The following is a 19,076-nucleotide window of genomic DNA, read 5'->3' on the forward strand; positions in this document are numbered from 1 at the left end:
AAAATATTCTCTTTAAAAACACGTTGGAAGCTTACGATTCCATTTTGGAATCAAACGCTTCCATTCTTTAAAAAAAAACACAATATCTTATATCAATAAAAAATAAAATTTTAATTTTAATTTATATAAAATCAAATTTAATAAGTATTGAATAGATTGAATAGAAATATAAAACAATTAAAATTAATACTATAAATTATCTTTATGCATTGAGATATTTATTAAAGATAAATCATATATTCAAATATATTATGTCAATTAATTATAAAGTAATAAAAATAATTAATATAATAATTTAATTTATGTGTATTTTACGTTTTTAATACAAAATCATATATATTATATAAATATAAATGATTTATTTTAAATTTAAATCATATAATTTTTAGTTCTAGATTTTTTAAAAAGATTCTTATATATGTATATATATATACATACGTTTCCAATACGTACCCGCTTCCTAATTTTTTTAAAAATCTCGCTTTTGCGCTTCCATACGCTTCCGCTTCCACGTACCCGCTCCCGTTTCCATGTAACATAGGTCAAAAGACTCAAAGCAGACCATCAATTAATCATCATCACCCTTTCTTTCTGCTCAGACACATTAGTTTATGAAAATCATTATCGAAAGTGGAAACTCTCTTTTTATTATAACAAATTATTATTTACAAAGTCACTTCAAATATTCATTTAGAAAATCTAACAGGACCTCTTTCGAATCCTGAAATTCTCGTATGAATCTCTATCTATCCATCAATCATGTTTTCGTTTTTGTTCACTGCATGCGGCTGTGGTACTCATGATTATTAATATTATTATTTTATGACACGATGGCTAGAATATTTGGAAAATTTTGATCTTATGGATCCTGTATAGGGCTTATGATTGACAAAAGAGTTTCCAATAATTGCTGCTATGATCCCTTTCTAAGGCATGCATAGAAATAGCAACAACAACAAAACATTAGTGGACTAAAAGTGGAGTAGAAACCAATATTGAATAGGAAGATAGTTGCTAATATTTATTAACTGATTAGGAATAATAATTGTAGTAATTTCACCAATCAAAAGAAACACCGAGGTTCAAGACACAAAAACAAAATAAGAGAGTACTAAACCCTAAACCGCTATAACACTTCTATTTCTCTCCGTAATACTTTTCATTCTTATTTTCATCTAGCCGTTGAATATATCATTGGTTATAACTATTTAAATCCACTGGATGTTTAGTTTAATATAAGAATTTGGTGCATACAAAATAGTTAAGTTTTTATTTTTCATCTAGCCGTTGAATTTATCAATGGTTATAACTATTTAATCCACTGGATATTTAATTTAATATAAGAATTTGGTGCACACAAAATAATTAAGTGAAAATGTTGCCCAAAAAAGACTTATCATTTCCCATTTTCACTGCTGAAATCTACTTGATTAATTTTTCTCAAATCCAGAAATAAATTATAACTGTGATGGCAACCACAAGGTGGAATTAGAAAAAGAAAACATAATCCAACTCCAAATCTAAAGCCACTATTATTAGAATCTAGAGACAATGGTTGGCGGTTGTTAACACTATTAATTTATTCAGTTATTATTGAATCTTAATATTCTTGGAATCAATGATTAGAAGACTATAGATCATATATTACCAGATGCACCAACGATTATTAATATTATAAAATACTGAGGCTCATATACCTTTGCTAATTTGATATTTATGATAAATTTGGAGTTCTTATTAAGGAATTTTATCTTCAAACTTCGAATGTTTTACCCTAATTTAAAGCTACAACTCTAGTTGGTATAGTTCTAAAAAGTAGGAAAGGACCCGCAATGTACAATGAAAAAATAAAATGTCTTGTTGGGTTTTGTAGTTTAGCTGAGAGGCAGAGAAACTCATCAGAGTTTGCTTCCTTTTCACGTCTTTAAAGACATCGATTGATTGATGGGTTTGATGGATTCTCGATTTCTTCCTATTTTTTTCTCCACGACAATATCCAAAGTTACTTCCCCACATTTAAATTGTATTTATAAATTTTACATAATAATGATAGATGTACTCGTGAACAGGTGCCGTCGCCCAGTTGTAAGATGGACCTGTGAATTTATTAATTTCTGTCCAAAATTAATAGCGTCTACCTATATTTGATAGTATAAAAAGCTTTTAAAATCTTGTTATCCGTTTTAGTATTAATTGCGATAATACGTTCTTGTAACTATCTTTTTCCAACTTAAATGTAATAATTTCAAACTCACATAACAACAACTTAAATGTAATAAAATTATTTCAAACTTAGACCTTTTGACCAGAAAAAAAAAACTTAGACCTCAATCGCATATGAAATTTTTTTAGAACACATAAAAAGCAAAGAATTGCTTTGATTTTGGCATAGATAAATTTATATTTGGGCCTAAATAGATGAAACCAGTTAGATTATGGGCTTAAGATAGAAATATATACATGATAAACTACACAGGCTTGCAGATAATCACCATCGACTAGTTACATAAAATCATTTAAGTTCCATAATCGTCATTTTATTGTATTGCTACCTCAAATTCACTACTCGTGACGTAGACTATATATATTTGGTGTGTATATATCATATATATTCACATGCTAACCCCATATAATAATAACCCCCCCCCCCCCCCCCCCCCCCCCCCCCCCAAAGGAAAAAAAAGGATTCAACATTGATGTTCATCAATATTTAAATGCATTTAACATCCAAACGATCATATTTTATATAGCTGCCTGAAAGGCTGCAGACACCAGTAACCAAACAAATTATTTAATAAAGGGAAAAGGAAACTTCATAATCCACATGCCTAGCCATCGCTCTACAAGTTAATTTCCACTCTAAAAGAGTACAATAATATGATAACTCCAAATAATCAGTAGAATATGTATACAACCCCCCTATATATTAGGTAAGCAATCATACAATGAACACCACTTCTGCATATTAAAAAAAAAAAACTATAAACAGTTAAACTATAATAAAATAGTATCCTTCAATTATTAGTACCCTAACTTCTCTCAAACATTCACGCATAACTATGATCCAAGTTTAAGTATTAAAACAGCAAGGGAAGTAAGAGCCTGGATAATATCTCATCATAATATAGTATAATTCACAATGTTGCTAATCACGCAAAAAACTAGTTATCTTGTTTGTTAATTATTAGCATAAACGACCATTTATTCGTTAAAAAAACCAATATATAAAACATAACTATGTATCCTAGCCTAGGTCTCGCTACTCACCAATGAAAAATAATATTATATATATACATCCCATCATAAAATAAATAACACAATGCATTTATAAATGTTTGCTAGAAAAATTTCTAGCTTATTATAATGTATTCTTACCACACACACACACACATAATGACAATATAGAAAGATAGAGAGAGATGAATAGATGGAACACACACACAATTTATATACTCTCTCACATGTTACCTCCTTGCTGATTATGACCATTGTTCCAAGGAAGAAAAGTCCCACACGACCCTCCGGTACCACGACTGGCCCCGGGAAGCCTATAAACCGGGTTTACCTGCTGCGGCTGCTGTGGAAGTGGCTGAGGCTGAAACACCAAGTCGACGACGTTACTAGGTGTTGAAGTGGACAGACCGTAGTGAACCAAGTCAGCATTAGCTGCGTCGAGCTCCTTCTGAAGCCTATGGACTTGTCTCTGGAGATAAGAGATGGCTCCAACGCAGCCATAGACAGGATCACGAACACGTGCCTCGGCCTCATAGGCTAAGGAGTTGACTGCGTCTTCACGCTGGTGAGGGAGGAGTTCGTTGAGGAGCTTAGTGACGTTGCTCGCTCCGAAGATTTTGTGGACGTTGGCGAACTTGTGTGGCTCCTCCGGTGGGAAATATGGTGCGAATATGCATCCCGGCATGCATTTGCGGCGAAGAAACTTGCACGCGGCGCATGGTGAGTTATATGTATTTGATGATGACGACGCCATGTCTTTTTGAATTTTTAGACCTAATATTAAGTTTTCAAACATTTTAGCATTAGAAAGAAGAAGTTAAAACACACACATACCAACACATAAACATATACAAATACTTTGAATGTTCTAAAAAGGTTTCATCAAGAAGTTGTGTTCTTCTATGTTATACTTAAAAACATAAAAACAAATTCGATTACTTAGATCTTTATCTGAATTTCTGCTATTTTCTTCATTTATTTTCCGTTCCACGTTTTTCTTTATATATATGACAAAGGCATATAAACATATAGAGATACAAACGTACACATGCAAGGTAAACGTAGAAAAGGGCATAATATGTCCAACATCGAATCTAAGGAAATGAACACAAATTTTATATTTACAAAACCTAAAGGTCTATAAACTGAAGATTAACAACCAGGACATGCTGGTAAATTTAACAACCAATTGGGTTTTGTACTTGATGTTTTTGTTTTTGCGTTTAGTACCAATCTGTCACTTTTAAAAAAAAAAAACATAAAAATTTGGACTCTTCAAAAAAAAAAAATATAAACCTCACTAACATAACATATAAAGCTTATTAAGTATAATTTTTATAATTTTTTGAAGTAAGCTTTATATATTTTTAAGCTACTACATAAAGATCGTGATTAGGATACCTGGTCTAATTTAAATATAGACGAACATCACATAGCCAAAAAATGATTATTACATATCATTGCTTCTTAACGAATCTCTCTAAAAATGATTGAAGAAATTGATTTAAAATGGAATCTAGTAAATTTCTTCTACCAGAATTTTCTTAACAGAGTATATACGTGGCTAAGACATATATATGGATCAGTTAAAACTCGATTCAAACTGCATGAGACTAGAAGTGTTTGTACAACTCCTTTGACAAACAAAACAGTCTATCGTTTTATGTCAGATCAATGAATTTTTGTGTCTCTCTGTATATATATCAACATTACTTATAATTATACTAGCTTTATGTTTTGTTCAATGCAAATATATAGTACAATTTGCACCCAAAAAATATATGTAGTACATAATTTACTTTGATTTTTCTTTTTCGATTCAATTGAGCTCTTATGTGCTTTACCATCTTCATCATCTTCATCTCTCTCCTCAACCCTAGCTTTGTTAATAAAAAAAACTAATAAACCTGAAAGGAAAACCCAGTAAGGATTCTTTAAATTCTATTCGGAACCCCCAAAAATTGATTAAACTTGATCATAGAAAATTCAAGTTTCTATTTCCCTCTCTTTTTGCTCCTCCTTATCCTTGTCGAGATGAAACAATTAATTCCACTAACCTCAAATTAATCCTAATTTTGATATGTATATAGAAACTTTAGATCTGATATTAATTAGGTCATCGCAAACTGGAGACTGTTGTAATGAAAATTCAATTAACACATGTATTTTACTAGTATCTTTTTCTCATATGCTAGAGTAGAACTTCAAAAGATCAGTGTACAGAAATGTCAAAGTGGGTTATATAACAAATATAAGCAATCGAACATGAAGCATAGGAAAACAAACATAGTATAGAAATTAACGATTATCTTTGATGATCGGAAGCTATGCTACATCTAGGAGTTTATTTAGATACAAATATACATACACATATCAAAGCGTGTATAGAGATATAAATATATATACCTACCTTTAGATCTTTAGGTTCTTTGAGGATCTAAGTGTATCTTTCTTCCTCTTTCAATGGCTTTTTCTTACCTTTGAAATTTGTTTCCAAAGTAGATGTAATAGGCTTAACTCTTTAGTCAATGGGAGGGATAATTTAGGTGCACAGCCCTCTCAGAGAAAGGGGAAACCCTAATTTCAAGAAGAATTGAGAAAGATTTGTATAGAGGCTGAGAATTTAAAGAAACCAAACAACCAAATAAAAATGTAAAAATTGAAAAAGAAAATTTTAGTGGAGAAGAAGGAGAAAGAGCAAAAGACAAAGTGTAATAATAACCAATGAACAATTAATAAACAGGAAGAGAAGGAGAAAGTATGCCCCTCAAAGAACGACTATGACATTTCATCTCAAGAATAATAGTAACATCAGCCACTGTGCTCACTTTTGTCTCCCAATAAATTAATTTGTTTAACTTTAGCTTTTGTAATTTTTCTTCATGCATTAATGATAGCAATATTCCCTAACAGTCTGAAGATCAACCCTAAGCTAGCTAATAAATAATCATTGTGTATATATACCCTAAGCACGCTGATGGCCAAATTAAGAATTGTAACCTTAAGAAACCCTAAACGTCTCCAACAAATCTCAACTGTCGAATTATATGATCACAACAATCCTTGATATCCAATGGGCACTAACATATTATTTAGAATATGAATGGTTTTGGCAGAACAAACGAGAAAGTGAAAAAAAAGCATATGGCTAACTGTATTCGATGGTATTGTAATATCTCACATACTAAAATTAATAGAGTATTCATTCTTTTTTAGTTTTAGCTAAACAATATAATTCTTCAGTTTAATTCAATTGAAAATATATATGAACAAGAATAAGCTCTTGAGACCTTAAAGTAGGTCGTTAGAGACAGGTAATCAGTAAAAGTCAATAGATTTCATGTGAACTCAAGTCAAGTTTTAATAGGTTTTGTAAAAACAAAACTATATGAGAGGGGGGTCCTATAAGTTTGAAGCTATAGCTAGGGTTAGTATCATACCAACAGTTACTTGTGTTATAGTATATATTAAAGATATATTATTTGAAGTGACAATTGACTGTGACATTTGTAAGTGTGTTCTTCTTAATTAGTTTTCGCACCATTTTATCACCAAATAATTTTAGCCGAAAGTCAGATTAATTATCAGAGTAGACATACAGAAAATCTCTAATAAGAATTTTCCGCATGCCCACATCAAATAAACATTTGAGCTGAAGTCCAAAGTTTAAGTGATCACATTAGTTTATATAGTGAATCTCAGTCTGGTTGTTTGCGGTTAACCTCTCGTAAGACAGTTTATTTTGAAGATAAACTGTAAAATTCACCTTATAGAAACTTTTAGCCTTTTGAATGCTTTTAAGATACAGTTCCAAAAAATAAAAAATAAAGGAATTTTTTTCAAGATCCGTTAGGTTATTAATTATTGTGTATCGAGTTATGATGGGGGTTAGTGGTGGGATTTAGAAATTTACTAAAGTGAAGCAAGCATCTAGGCTTTATCACCAAACTAATTTACTCATATTAAAAATCTTCACTATGTGACTAATATAAGAAGTTAGGGTTCGAACATAGAGGTGCTATACTTTGCTAAAAGAGGACTCTAGTCTCGTACTTCTGCTAACGCAGAGTTCATATCTTATTACTTACTAGACTACAAAAAAACTGGTTCATATCGAACTTAAAAATCTCAATCTTACTGATCTGAAAATTCAGATGGCTAAATATCAACTAAGTTCGAAAATTCTTGAACAGTATTTATGATTTGGTTGGTTTGTTTATTAATTCAACCATGAATCTTTTGGAAACAGATTCGTAGCTACCGTTGTCAAGTTTTCTTATAGCATTAATTAATTCATAGACTTCCACTTATAATAAATTAACAAAAACTGATTCATATTCTTACCAAACAAAAAACTGATTCATATTGGTTAAATCATATAACATTTGTAGCAAAAAAATCATATAACATTCTATCTTACTTTCGGTGAGGTTTTCCACATACTAGATCAACATCTTAGAAACATATTTTGACAAGTTTTACCATCAAAAGGTTAAAAAATAACTAATTATATTGGGTTTTTAGATTGAACAAAAAAAACTAATTAGATTGGTATTGATGTATGTATATAAACCTCCAATGTATAGAGGTTGCATATAGGAGAGGTGGGGGTATGAAGTGTTATAAAAGGTTTGCAGAGATATAAAGCGAATATGGGTGATGGGTCCTCCTCACACATATGATCTACTAAAACTAGACTAGTACTACTGTCCCTTGCATTTTTTCCTTGTAATTTACTTTAATACAATCCTTGTGATAATCTAAGAATCTCTAGAAACCACATTATATATGGTCTCATTTGAAACAACGCACACATAAGAGATAATATAGATTTAATGAATATGCATGTGCTCATTGTGGAAGGTAAAGTTGAAGGTATGAGAGGTCAGTGATGCAACTTGGTGAATAGTTTGTGAATGTGTCATTTTTTTTTGTTGAGAAAACGTAAATGTGTCATTTTGTTTGTCTTTATATATGCCGAATGGAATAATATCTAGATTATTATAATCATAAATAACGAAACATATATAATTTTAGAGAGAGAAAATTAGAAGAGATCGAATTTTATATACAGTACACTATATGATCATATAAGGGTTATATATTTGCAAAAATCATGAACATCAAATTAATAAGTAAATTTGGATACTTATAAACAAGAATATATATTTCGTTCATACATAAAAATTAAAACGTTTCCTTTTAGAAAATATGAAAGTATTTGATCAACAGAAATGTGTAAATATATATATATATATATATGATTTTACAACTTTATTTATGTTCCAAAAAGTTTAACGGAAACAAAATATGTTAATCAACCTATATGTATACATTTAGTCTTATGCATTTAATTACATAATAATAATATACATTTATTTGCCGGTTTGTTCATTATTTGGTTAACAAACTAAACTATAAATACTAGCTTTTAAAAAAAAAGAAAATCAGGTATTAATTAGAATTACAACTTGAACATTTTCTCAAATGTGAAAATCTTATGTTTTGTTGACAAAGGGTATAGATTTTATTCTCTCCCTCGGGATTGCTTATTTCTCTGCAGTAACACGTGTGTTCTGTCAAAAAAAATCTCAATCTGCCTTTCAGTAACTATCACTTTTTACTAAATATTTTTTTTTTCCATCTGAAATTATATTATTCATGAAACAACGTTTAACAAGAGTCCATACTAGGGAAACAGAGCCGGCGGAACAACCGTACATCCCCGGGAACTAAGCCAGCGGAACAACTATATATCTCTGGAAACAACAGCCCAATCAAGGCAACTAATAACCAAACTAATATCAAAGCTGAAACAAGCAAGATTAACCGACCGATATTAGGGAAAGGCTTCAAGATACCATAGAAGAGCCGGTATAGAAACCATGTTCTGAGAAGATAAGATCACACTAGGATAAACCCTTTCCCAAGAAGACATTTGCCCACCTAGCAAACTCCACAATTATAAGGAATAAACCAACAAGAAAATCCAAGCAATTATCTTCACCCGTTGCTGTATAAAGGCCTTAAAAACCCAAACCCACAAACCAGACAGTATCAAGACAGTAGGACTACACCGTGGAAGCCAAATCGATGACGAAAGCAAGGTGGAGACGAATTGGAGATGGGAAAAGGAGAACTCCTGGTCTCTTGACGAAGAACCCAAACACCACTCAAATCTTGCACAAGGAAGAACAGACTCAGAACTAGAATTGAAGAAAGTACAGTGATGCCGTCAGCGAAAGCGCGTGCTCCGCACCAAGCGGCTGCACCGCACCGTCAAGAGATCCCCGATCTCAGATCTGGCGCCAGACGCACCACCGGACCCAACTCTCTGAAACAGAGCTGAAACAACAAAGATACTGGAACTAGAAAAAGTTCCCCACCAACCTTCGAGACGAGGAGCACAACAATAAAGATACAAGCATTGCTGCTTTAACCCGTGATAGAAACACGGGCACCTCCTGCTCACACAGAATCTCACCACTTGAAAATCCTCCTGCTAACCTGAAAGCAGAACACCGTGACCCCACCAAAACGCAAGACCTCGACTTCGTACATTTCAGAGAAAATCAAGCTTCAACACCAAACAACAAGACACAAAGAAGAAAATAAAGCAACTACTAAGAGGATGGGGTCTCCTCCGGCGCCGGCGAAGAGCACCAGCCACCGGAGAGACCCAGATCAGAGAACAAAAGTCTTGGCGGCGCTAGAAAAGCTTGAGAGAAAAAAATAGGGTGACCCAGATCAGAGAACAAAAGTCCTTTGCACTTTTTACTAAATATATGATCACGAAAATGTTATGCTATATATAATTTTCGACAAAAGTGCTATATGTAGTTTTCATGGCCTATCCAACTTTTCCTTTGTAGCGATTATGAAAATTTGATGTTTTCTATCTATTGCATGTTCTTGTACATATTTAAGCTAAATGAATATTTCATATGCATGTACGAGTTTAGTAAGAAGATAACAATTAGTAAACGTAGTGTAAATGTAATCCCACGAGTTGTCCAAGTATTACGAGAGTTATAAATCAAATGGGCGTTGGAATGTAGAGATTTGTTATTCTATTTCATGACTTGATCTATAGATGCTAACTCCTATATCATTTTATACAGAGAAAAGATTATTAGAAAATAAACCTACGGTGTTTATAATCTCCAAAGATACTTTTCAACTAATTGGAATTTGTATCCTATGGGGCAAAAGCCTACCAAAAGCAAGAAGCATGCGTTTAATTTAATACCTCTATATCAATGTAGTTCGTAAAATTTATTAGGAATTTTCATGGTGATGATGTAGCTAGGAACTTACATTTTTCTCTTTCTATTTTTTTTGGGTTAAAAGACTATAGTCTATATCTTACAGATGTAAAACATTGATTGTCTTTTGGACAAGACAGATGCAATCGTGCAACACATTGATTATCAAGAATTCTTTTTGAATGTAAGACTTTATATCTACAAAATTTGTTACCACCTAAACTAGAGAGAGAGAATGTGACTGTAAAGCTTTTGCCTTGTGATAAAGCTTCAACGGCCAGTGAAAGCACTAAAGAACAAGTTCTGTATCAGCCACAGATTTGGATCATACACAACAGTAGTGAGTAGTAATCCTCAAGATTCAACAATGACAACACAATGAATGAGCCAAAAGTTTGTACATCATAAACTCATAACTATCTCTTGAGGCAGAACAAGTTCTGTATCAGCCACTCAAGTTCTTAACTTGGTAATGATCCATCACAAAAACTGATTAGCTCAAGGTGAACTCTGTAAAAGGCTTCCACATATCAACATAGCTTCGCAGCTCACGAACCGGGAGACTCTTCTTCCACGCATCAAGATCCGGTAACTCACCGGTTAACGCCACCGAGCTATCATCTCCATTCCCAAGCGTTAACACAAAGAGCTTATCACCGAACACTTGACTCATCGCTTTCAACGTTTCCACCATAACCAAATCTCCATCTCTCTCTGAATCCTCAGCTTCCACACACCTTCCTCCAACGTTCACCATGATCCTCCCTCTCTTCCTCAACCTACCCTTCAATCCCCTCCACACATTTGGATCTTGAAGCTCTTTGATCACGCTCCCTTCACTAAACAAATCCACTAAAATACCCGAGAACCCGGTTCTGACGCTAGCGTCCAAGGCGTCTCCGATGTTGATAAAGATCCTATCTTTATGGTCTCTCTCGAGCTTAGAGAGGCTAAAGAACTCTCTACCTACGTCGATCACAGAAGGGTCGATCTCCCATCCGTGGATAGTGTATTCGGGTGGGTAAAGCTCGAGGATCAACCGGGCGGTTGACCCGGCTCCGAACCCGAGAACGCCGATGGGTCCTGGAGGGATAATCGGAGGGAGGGTAGCGAAAACGTCGAAGTAACTATCGGTTAAGGTTTTGAGGAGGAAGGAGATGCTGTGGATGTTACCGGGAGTGTCGAGGAGGAGGAGGCGAGAGCCGGCGAGCGGGTGGTCGCTTCTCCGGGAGACTTCTATGACTCTTATGTAGTTGTGTCGGGATTTGAACTTGGCGATGGTTTTGACTTCGTTGGATGGGACTGCTTCGTCGTTGCTGGAAGTTCTGTTGCGGCGGCGGGGGAAGATTGGGTTTTGCGGTGGTTTAGGGCGGAGGCTGATAGGAGTGTGAAATTGAGGTGGGAGAAAATGGAGAGAGACAAGCTCCTTAGCCATGGCTTCTCTCAACAATGTGTAATTAATATTATCAAGTTTTTTTTTATGACAGGACAGTTTCAAACTTTCGGACAAAACAGTAATGGCTTTGTCCGAGAATAAAAAAAAAAAATTATATCACTGTTCTAGAATATGCAAAGGACACCAAGATGTAGTTTTAAGAGGATGGTGGATTCACTTCAGGCTCATCTTCCATATCATCTTCACCAGTAGAGTCCCTGAAGATTCAAAGAGTTTTAAATTTAAGTTCTCAAGGCATCTCAAAGGTTTGGTTAGATTGAAGTAGGAAGAAGCTTTTTTAATTACCTGTCCATAGGTGGGTCATTAATACCCGAGTAACCAACAAGGGGTGGTGATTTCTCATCATCGTCACTGTCTGATTCATAATTCGCAGTTCCACTCCAAATCCGAGGCTTTGGTCTTTCCTCCAAGTCTTCTTCCGGCTAAAAAGATTAGAGAGACAAACAAAATATATCTAATGAGTCTGTCCCCAATAGAGAGCATGAGAGAGAGATATATACATCAATGGATGATTGAATTTTTTACCTCATCCAAAACTCTATTCACTGGAGGTGTGTGCTGAAACTGCACGCTAGGTGCGTGTATTAGTCCCGAAAGTTGCTCTAGCAATGTGTTCCTGAAAAATTCAAAAGTTTAACTTGACCAAGTTCAAAAGATCCCATTGACAAGCCAAGGAGATTCACAAGCCATAAGCTATGAGGATGTAAGCAAAAAGATAGAATCCTAAGTTGCATTGAGAGCATGCACGACTTCCTCGAATTGCATTAATCATAAGAAGGGGTAGCAGGAGATGTTACCTTATCTTCTCCATATCTTTTGGTGTGTTCAAATTCTCCATTGGGCCTGGATCGACGTGAAGCGTATAGTCTGGACCGAAATACTCAAAGTACTCATTGTACGGGAGCTTATTGTCCGGCTCTACTCCAACCGCAACTGCAGTCTGCAACAAGTCAACAGAAAAAAAACTTTCAAGAACAATATGTTTACCAACAAGTATAGAAGTGAAAGAGAGATGAAAAGACCTCATAACACCAGCAACGGGCAACATTTCGTATAGTATACCCTCCACCACCCAAGACCATGAGAGGAACGTTGAAAGATCTCAAGAACCGGAGGCAATCAGCATGACCCTTGACTGATAAGTTAAAGCAACCCAAACGATCACCGCTTAACGAGTCAGCCCCGCACTGAAGAACGACTGCCTCTGGCTGATACACATCCATAACCTTCTGGATAAGAGGTCTAAACATGCTGCGGAAACTCTCATCGTCCATACCATCGTTTAATGGAACATTTAGAGCGTAGTATTTCCCTTTCTCAGCGCCAATGTCTCTGATGTGACCAGTTCCTGGGAAAAAGTCTCCGAACTTGTGAAAAGAAACTGTCATAACTCTGTCGGTGGTGTAAAACGCTTCTTCTACTCCATCTCCATGGTGCACATCGATATCAACGTAGAGAACTCGCTGCAAACAAAAATATGATGAAAGCATATTAGTAATGCAAGCAATAGAAACAGCATCTTAACATTTTGAACAGCGTGCTATCACGATAAGGTAACAGAGCAACCGAATCAAAATCTAAAGAAACACAAGTAAGAAACTTAAAGAATCAGACGGTGGAAATAAAACAAGTTGCGGTGTGGAAAACTGTCTAATGTCTGCACAACTATCAATTGGCCACTGAAACACTCAAAGTGATCATGCAAGTTACAGCTGCATGTTCTCAGAAACATCTGGTGCACTTGAACTACATGATAATGCAAGATTCTAAAGGAGCACATAATGAGAGAGAGCTCGCTGCAAACGAAGTATTAGGAATGCAAGCAATGGAAACATCATCTTAACCCTTCGAACAATGTGCTTAGAATAACAAACTAACTGAATCCAAATCTAATGAAACATAAAGTAAGAAACTTTAATAATCAGACGGTGTTAACACTGAAGGGGATCATGTAAGTTGCAGCTGTATATTCTCAAAGTATAAACATGAATCAAGCAATTACCCTAAACATCTGCAACTTAAAGCACTTAACCTTAAAACCTTTTTCAATTCCTCTATGAAACAGAAACGAGTTAAAGCATTTTACCCTAAACATCTTAAGCAACTCGAGAATCCCCAAAACGATGTCGTTCACATAGCAAAACCCAGAGGCTTCACTCTTCTTCGCATGGTGAAGCCCACCGCCCCAATTAATCGCAATATCCGCATCCTGCCGGTTCAACTTAACCGCAGCGCCAATCGAACCTCCGGCGGAAGCGCGGCAGAAGTCGAAAAGCCCGTCGAAGACGGGACAATCCTCGCCGACGTTGAATCGCCTCAGGTTCCGCGCGGCGGAGTGATCGCCCATGGACTCCGGCGAGACGGAGCGGAGGAAATCGACGTAGTCCGGGGAATGGAACTGGCCGATGTCGGAGGCGTCGGCGAGGTTAGGGCGGCTGATCTCGAGGCGACGGTGGAGGTTGTAGTGTACGATGAGGCTGTGAGCCATACGGATCCGGTGAGGCTTCATCGGGTGTCCTTGGCCGTAGTAGTAGTCGCCGATCGTCGGCTCGTAGAAGTAGCTGACTCGACGCTTGCGTCCGTCGGGACCTGACGGCAATGATACGCCGCTCTCGTCTGTCTCCATGGTCGCTCTCCTCTCTTCTTTCCTTCGACAAAATAATATAGTGTGCTAACAATCCATCTCTCTGTATATATATTAAAGTTAGCACCGGTTATCTCTCTAATCGAACCGGGTTATTTTCGAAGTAAAATCTATATTTGATCTCAAATTAGCATTTTTTATTTTATTCTAAAGAATTAAATTGTTAAATTTTCATTTAATTTTTATAATTATTTTTCGTAATATAGAAACATTACTGAATCTTTGTTAAATCAGTGGAGTTTAATTACGATTTCATCTTTATTTGTTTTTTCAAATACACATTGTTAGACTTGTCATTTATTAAACTAAATCGAATATAATTTTGAGTGAGTTCATAGCTACACAAAAATATCAAATCAAATTAGTTTGCACTTTGCAGAGTAACATATAAATCAAATAAAATTTTCTAAAATATCTTATATGATAAAAGGGATAGAGTAATCATTTATGTATCCGACCAGCTATGAATATTAATCATGTTTGATTTATTAAATAAATCAACTAATTCAATAAAACATTCGTTTCTCTACAACAGAGAGCTTCAACATGACAAGAGAACCAAGCTCTCTTTCTCTCTACCAAGTCCTTTTGCCACCATGAGGTACAAAGTTTGAGGTTGATCTTGGCCGTTTATCTCCAAATCCACCACGTCCTCCTCCTCTTGACCTGAAACTACGTCCACCTCCACCACCACCACCACCAGAACCTGAACAAGTCAACAAATGAAATCAGATCAGATCGCCACAACTAAATAGCAAGAAATGGTTTTGATGAACTCAAAAAGAGATTAGAATTGAGTTTTTCACCGGAAGATCGGACTAGGGCAGAGAGAGTGGGAGGTACAACTTGACCAGCTTCTTGAAGGATCTTTATAAGCTCTCTTGCAAACTTAGCATTGTCATGTGTGAAGAATGTCATGGCCATTCCTTTAGCCCCTGCACGCCCGGTTCGACCAATCCTGTGGATGTAATCCTCCAATGAAGTTGGGAAATCATAGTTAACCACACACTTTATGTCCTTCACATCTGCAAACAAACAAAAGAAGACAACACAGTTGAGAAGTAAGTTTGTGACCAAAAAACAAAAAAGTTTTAGTCAAGCATAGTCCTATATGATCAAGAATGCAGGAAGAAGATCAGTAAATTGATATCGATGTGATTTTGGTGTTCTAAAGCCTAGAGGAAAGAACAGAACCCCCTTATCCCTACATCTGCAGATCTGAAAAGATCAAGGAACTAAGAGCAACACATTTTTCCAAGTAAATGTGCCCACCTTAACTTGCAGGGATAAGGAGTGTGACGAGGTTAAAACACTATTAATGCAAGCAGGTGACGGATAATCCTACCAAGTCCCCTTGCTGCTACGTCAGTGGCAGTCATTATCGGGCTTCTTCCGCTCTTAAATTCTGACAAGACACGATCTCTTTCCGTTTGGTTTTTGTCACCGTGTATGGCAAGAGCTGGCCATCCATCCATTCTCAGTTGTCTAGTCACTTGATCACAACCTCTCTTTGTCTCCACAAAGATTAAGATTTTACTTCCATCCATTAGCTGCTTAAGCAGTGTAAGGAGCCTAACAAAGAAGAAAGTCGCATAAGCATCATATCCGAAAAAGGGAGAGATATATGAAAATCGATTCTTCTCCAGTTACAGAACAATTAAGAACCTGCTGTATTTCTCTGGCGTCTGTACAATCTCGATTACTTGGTTAATAGACTGGTTAGCTTTTAGATCAGCTGATCCAATAATGGCCTGTGTCATTACAATTATTTTCAGTGCACAAACATAAACAGCTCCTACTTAATTTATGACAGTATACTAAAACTGAATAAGTTGAAAGATATATGAAGTAGACCTTGTACGGATCTCGTAGAAACTGCCTGGCGAGAGTTTCAACTTCTCGTGGCCATGTTGCACTCCAAAGCAGTGTCTGTCTGTCAGGTCGGATCTACCAAATGAAAATAACAATGTTCATTAAGATTTAAAACCATAAGTTTTTAAGTAGCAGAATACAAATGCTTAGATACAGTCTTAATGACGATATAGATGCTAGCTTTGGAGGAAGTAAAAGCATACCTGAGACACAATCTTTCTAATTTGGGGTTCAAATCCCATGTCTAACATTCTGTCAGCCTCGTCCAGCACAAGGTAAGTCACCCTCTTCAAATTAGTGTGTTGGCACTCCAACATATCGATCAAACGACCAGGTGTAGCAATTACAATCTCAACACCTGACAAGACAATAATAATTCGTAATGTTTTCTGTTCCATCAAAGAACCAGATATGAAAAGCTACAATATTGCAATAACAAGAATGAACCTCTTCTAAGATCGTGAATCTGACGTCCTTTAGGAGCACCTCCATAGACACAAGTGCTTCTAACACCAGATCGCAGCCCGAACTTCCTTGATTCCTCTTGAATCTGAACTGCTAATTCTCTCGTGGGAGCCAATATTAAAACGATGGGTCCATCATCTTGACCTAATAAACCCCAACGATACACATAAGTAACCAAACATGTTCCAAATAGTCATCAATATATTGTAGTAAAAAATACTCACCCAATCGAGGTTGTGCACTTACGTGGACCAACGCTGGTAACAAGTAAGCCAAAGTCTTACCAGAGCCAGTCTCAGCAATACCAATCAAATCCCTACCCTTCAAAGCCATTGGCCATCCCTGAGCTTGTATTGGTGTTGGCTCAGTAAATCCCAACTTAGCAATTGCGTCGAGAATATTATCTATCAAAAAGAGATAAGTCAACAAAATCAAACCACTAAACCGAAACCAACACATATCAAACTAAGCACAACTAGAGGCTGTTAGGTGAACAACTAGAGGGCCATTACGTTGAGAATATTATTTATCAAACGGATAATAAGAGAGATAAGTTTACAAAATCAAACCACTAGACCAAGAACAAACTAAGCATAAATAGAGAGCGTTTAACGAACAAAGCAGCATACTCGCACTCAAATTACAGAACATCGAGATCAACTTCAACATAAGAGATGGCATCTAACTCAGATAACAAAAGAGATAAGTCTACAAAATCAAACCACTGAACCAATAACAAACTAAGCATCACTAGAGAGCGTATAACGAACAAATCAGCATACTTGCACTCATTTCTACAGAAGAAATCACTAGTGGGCGCTCAATGAACAAAAGCAGTATACTTGCACTCATTTCAAAACATCGAATTCAACTTCAACAGAAGACCTCACTAGAGGGGGCGCTTAATGAACAAATCAGCATACTTGCACTCAAATTTCAGAAGAGATAACATCTAAAATCACATTCCCAAAAAATACTTACAACCAATGACAGAACAAATCAAAAACCTGGAAAGTTAGCATCTTGGAACATCTTAATAGGCTTAGGAACATCACGCCCTTCAACAGATATATCCTTCTCAGTCCTATACAACGCAACATCCTCCTCCGTCATCGCCTGCACCACGGGACTCTCCACGTAGAAATTCTTCTCGAAATGAACAAGATTCCCAAAACTCTGTTTCGGAAGAGAAACGCTATCCAGCTCTCTTCTACCCGATCCACCGCGTCCTCCTCCTCCACCGTACCCACCCCTCACACCCCCGTACCCACCGTAACCGCCTCTTCCTCCGCCGCGACCGACGGAGAAGCCATTACTAGGCGGGTGAAAAGACGGGTAATGACCGTACCCGGAACCGTCACCGGACATTACAGGAGCCGGTCTATATCCTCCTCCTCCACCAACACCACCGCTGTAGCGTGGATTGTACGGTGCGGCGGAAGGATCCATCGGCTGAGACGAACGAACCGGTGCGCTACAGAGAGAGAGATAAAACGGTTACGGTTACGGTTACGGTTACAGATCGAAGGAAATGAATTTGGAAATGGTGTTTTCACTTACGGAGAGCGTTGACGATACGAATTGGGATCAGCGAATCGGCGATCATGGGAGCTCATCGTTGCTTTTTGGATCGTTAGGTGTTGCGTAAACTTTGAATCGGATTCGATGCTAGAGAGAGTGCAGATAGAGAGATACGTAAGGGGCCGCAAAGGTAATAAGCCAAGATACTTATAAACGATACGTCTTCTTTACACTGTAAATTTTCCCAGATTAGAAACCCTAATTTTCACCGTGGTTTATTTTCTTCTTTTCTTTAAAGCGCGAATTTTATTTATTTTGGTGTCACTAGAGATGGGCCGTGAGTGACCACTTAATGGGCTTAACCAATTGTTTATGTCCTTTTTTGGATAAATAAATTATTAGAGGTATGGAGCTAAATTCGAGTGCTCAATAGTGTGAATACTGAAGAGTGAGCAGGGGAATTTGTGTGGAGGGGTGGGGGGGGATATAAACGATTTATTAAAATCTAACAATACTAAAAGCCAAATATACTCAATGGAGAGGCCCTCCACGTCAGAAAAAATAATCAACCAATGAAAAAGTTATGTTCTGCCATGTCATTACCGCATTTGTCCAAAGA

General features: G+C 36.3%; 4 protein-coding genes across 5 annotated transcripts; all 4 read right to left on the bottom strand.

The window, feature by feature from the left end:
• Positions 1-1,692: 1,692 nt before the first annotated feature.
• On the bottom strand, positions 1,693-6,749 carry LOC103837452 (protein LATERAL ORGAN BOUNDARIES). Its single transcript, XM_009113811.2, has 2 exons — positions 5,645-6,749; positions 1,693-4,008 (listed from the first exon to the last, which is right to left on the bottom strand). The coding sequence occupies exon 2, from the start codon at positions 3,986-3,988 to the stop codon at positions 3,458-3,460; it is 531 nt and encodes a 176-aa protein (XP_009112059.2). The 5' UTR covers positions 3,989-4,008; positions 5,645-6,749; the 3' UTR covers positions 1,693-3,457.
• Positions 6,750-10,780: 4,031 nt separating this feature from the next.
• On the bottom strand, positions 10,781-11,990 carry LOC103837454. Its single transcript, XM_009113813.3, has one exon. It carries the CDS (start codon positions 11,932-11,934, stop codon positions 10,993-10,995), a length of 942 nt encoding a protein of 313 aa, XP_009112061.1. The 5' UTR covers positions 11,935-11,990; the 3' UTR covers positions 10,781-10,992.
• LOC103837453 (histone deacetylase 6) lies at positions 11,899-14,581 on the bottom strand. The gene is made up of 6 exons (XM_009113812.2): positions 14,042-14,581; positions 12,978-13,418; positions 12,753-12,895; positions 12,481-12,571; positions 12,241-12,377; positions 11,899-12,152 (listed from the first exon to the last, which is right to left on the bottom strand). Exons 1-6 carry the CDS (start codon positions 14,579-14,581, stop codon positions 12,092-12,094), a joined length of 1,413 nt encoding a protein of 470 aa, XP_009112060.1. The 3' UTR covers positions 11,899-12,091.
• A 390-nt stretch (positions 14,582-14,971) lies between these two features.
• On the bottom strand, positions 14,972-18,744 carry LOC103837456 (DEAD-box ATP-dependent RNA helicase 30). 2 transcript variants are annotated; one of them, XM_009113815.3, is made up of 10 exons: positions 18,497-18,743; positions 17,944-18,410; positions 17,161-17,340; positions 16,919-17,080; positions 16,675-16,829; positions 16,454-16,546; positions 16,265-16,350; positions 15,945-16,171; positions 15,406-15,624; positions 14,972-15,305 (listed from the first exon to the last, which is right to left on the bottom strand). In XM_009113815.3, exons 1-10 carry the CDS (start codon positions 18,550-18,552, stop codon positions 15,175-15,177), a joined length of 1,776 nt encoding a protein of 591 aa, XP_009112063.1. In that variant the 5' UTR covers positions 18,553-18,743; the 3' UTR covers positions 14,972-15,174. The 2 variants fall into 2 exon arrangements, with proteins under 2 accessions (XP_009112063.1, XP_009112064.1); XM_009113816.3 differs by lacking the exon at positions 14,972-15,305 and having other exon boundaries at positions 15,414-15,624; positions 15,872-16,171; positions 18,497-18,744.
• Between the last annotated feature and the right edge of the window lie 332 nt (positions 18,745-19,076).

This window comes from Brassica rapa, chromosome A09, assembly GCF_000309985.2.
Source record: "Brassica rapa cultivar Chiifu-401-42 chromosome A09, CAAS_Brap_v3.01, whole genome shotgun sequence".
NCBI lineage: Eukaryota > Viridiplantae > Streptophyta > Magnoliopsida > Brassicales > Brassicaceae > Brassica > Brassica rapa.

Bases quoted from the DNA above. Each gene is read 5' to 3' on its own strand.
- LOC103837452 (XM_009113811.2), bottom strand. From the start codon at position 3,988: ATGGCGTCGTCATCATCAAATACATATAACTCACCATGCGCCGCGTGC.
- LOC103837454 (XM_009113813.3), bottom strand. From the start codon at position 11,934: ATGGCTAAGGAGCTTGTCTCTCTCCATTTTCTCCCACCTCAATTTCAC.
- LOC103837453 (XM_009113812.2), bottom strand. From the start codon at position 14,581: ATGGAGACAGACGAGAGCGGCGTATCATTGCCGTCAGGTCCCGACGGA. The intron at 12,896-12,977 runs GTCTTTTCATCT...GACTTGTTGCAG, and splicing joins CCCGTTGCTGGTGTTATGAG to ACTGCAGTTGCGGTTGGAGT. The intron at 12,378-12,480 runs GTAAAAAATTCA...TAATCTTTTTAG, and splicing joins TGAATAGAGTTTTGGATGAG to CCGGAAGAAGACTTGGAGGA.
- LOC103837456 (XM_009113815.3), bottom strand. From the start codon at position 18,552: ATGAGCTCCCATGATCGCCGATTCGCTGATCCCAATTCGTATCGTCAA. The intron at 17,341-17,943 runs GTTTTTGATTTG...TCTTTTTGATAG, and splicing joins CCAAGATGCTAACTTTCCAG to ATAATATTCTCGACGCAATT. The intron at 16,830-16,918 runs GTTCATTCTTGT...TTGTCTTGTCAG, and splicing joins GATTCACGATCTTAGAAGAG to GTGTTGAGATTGTAATTGCT.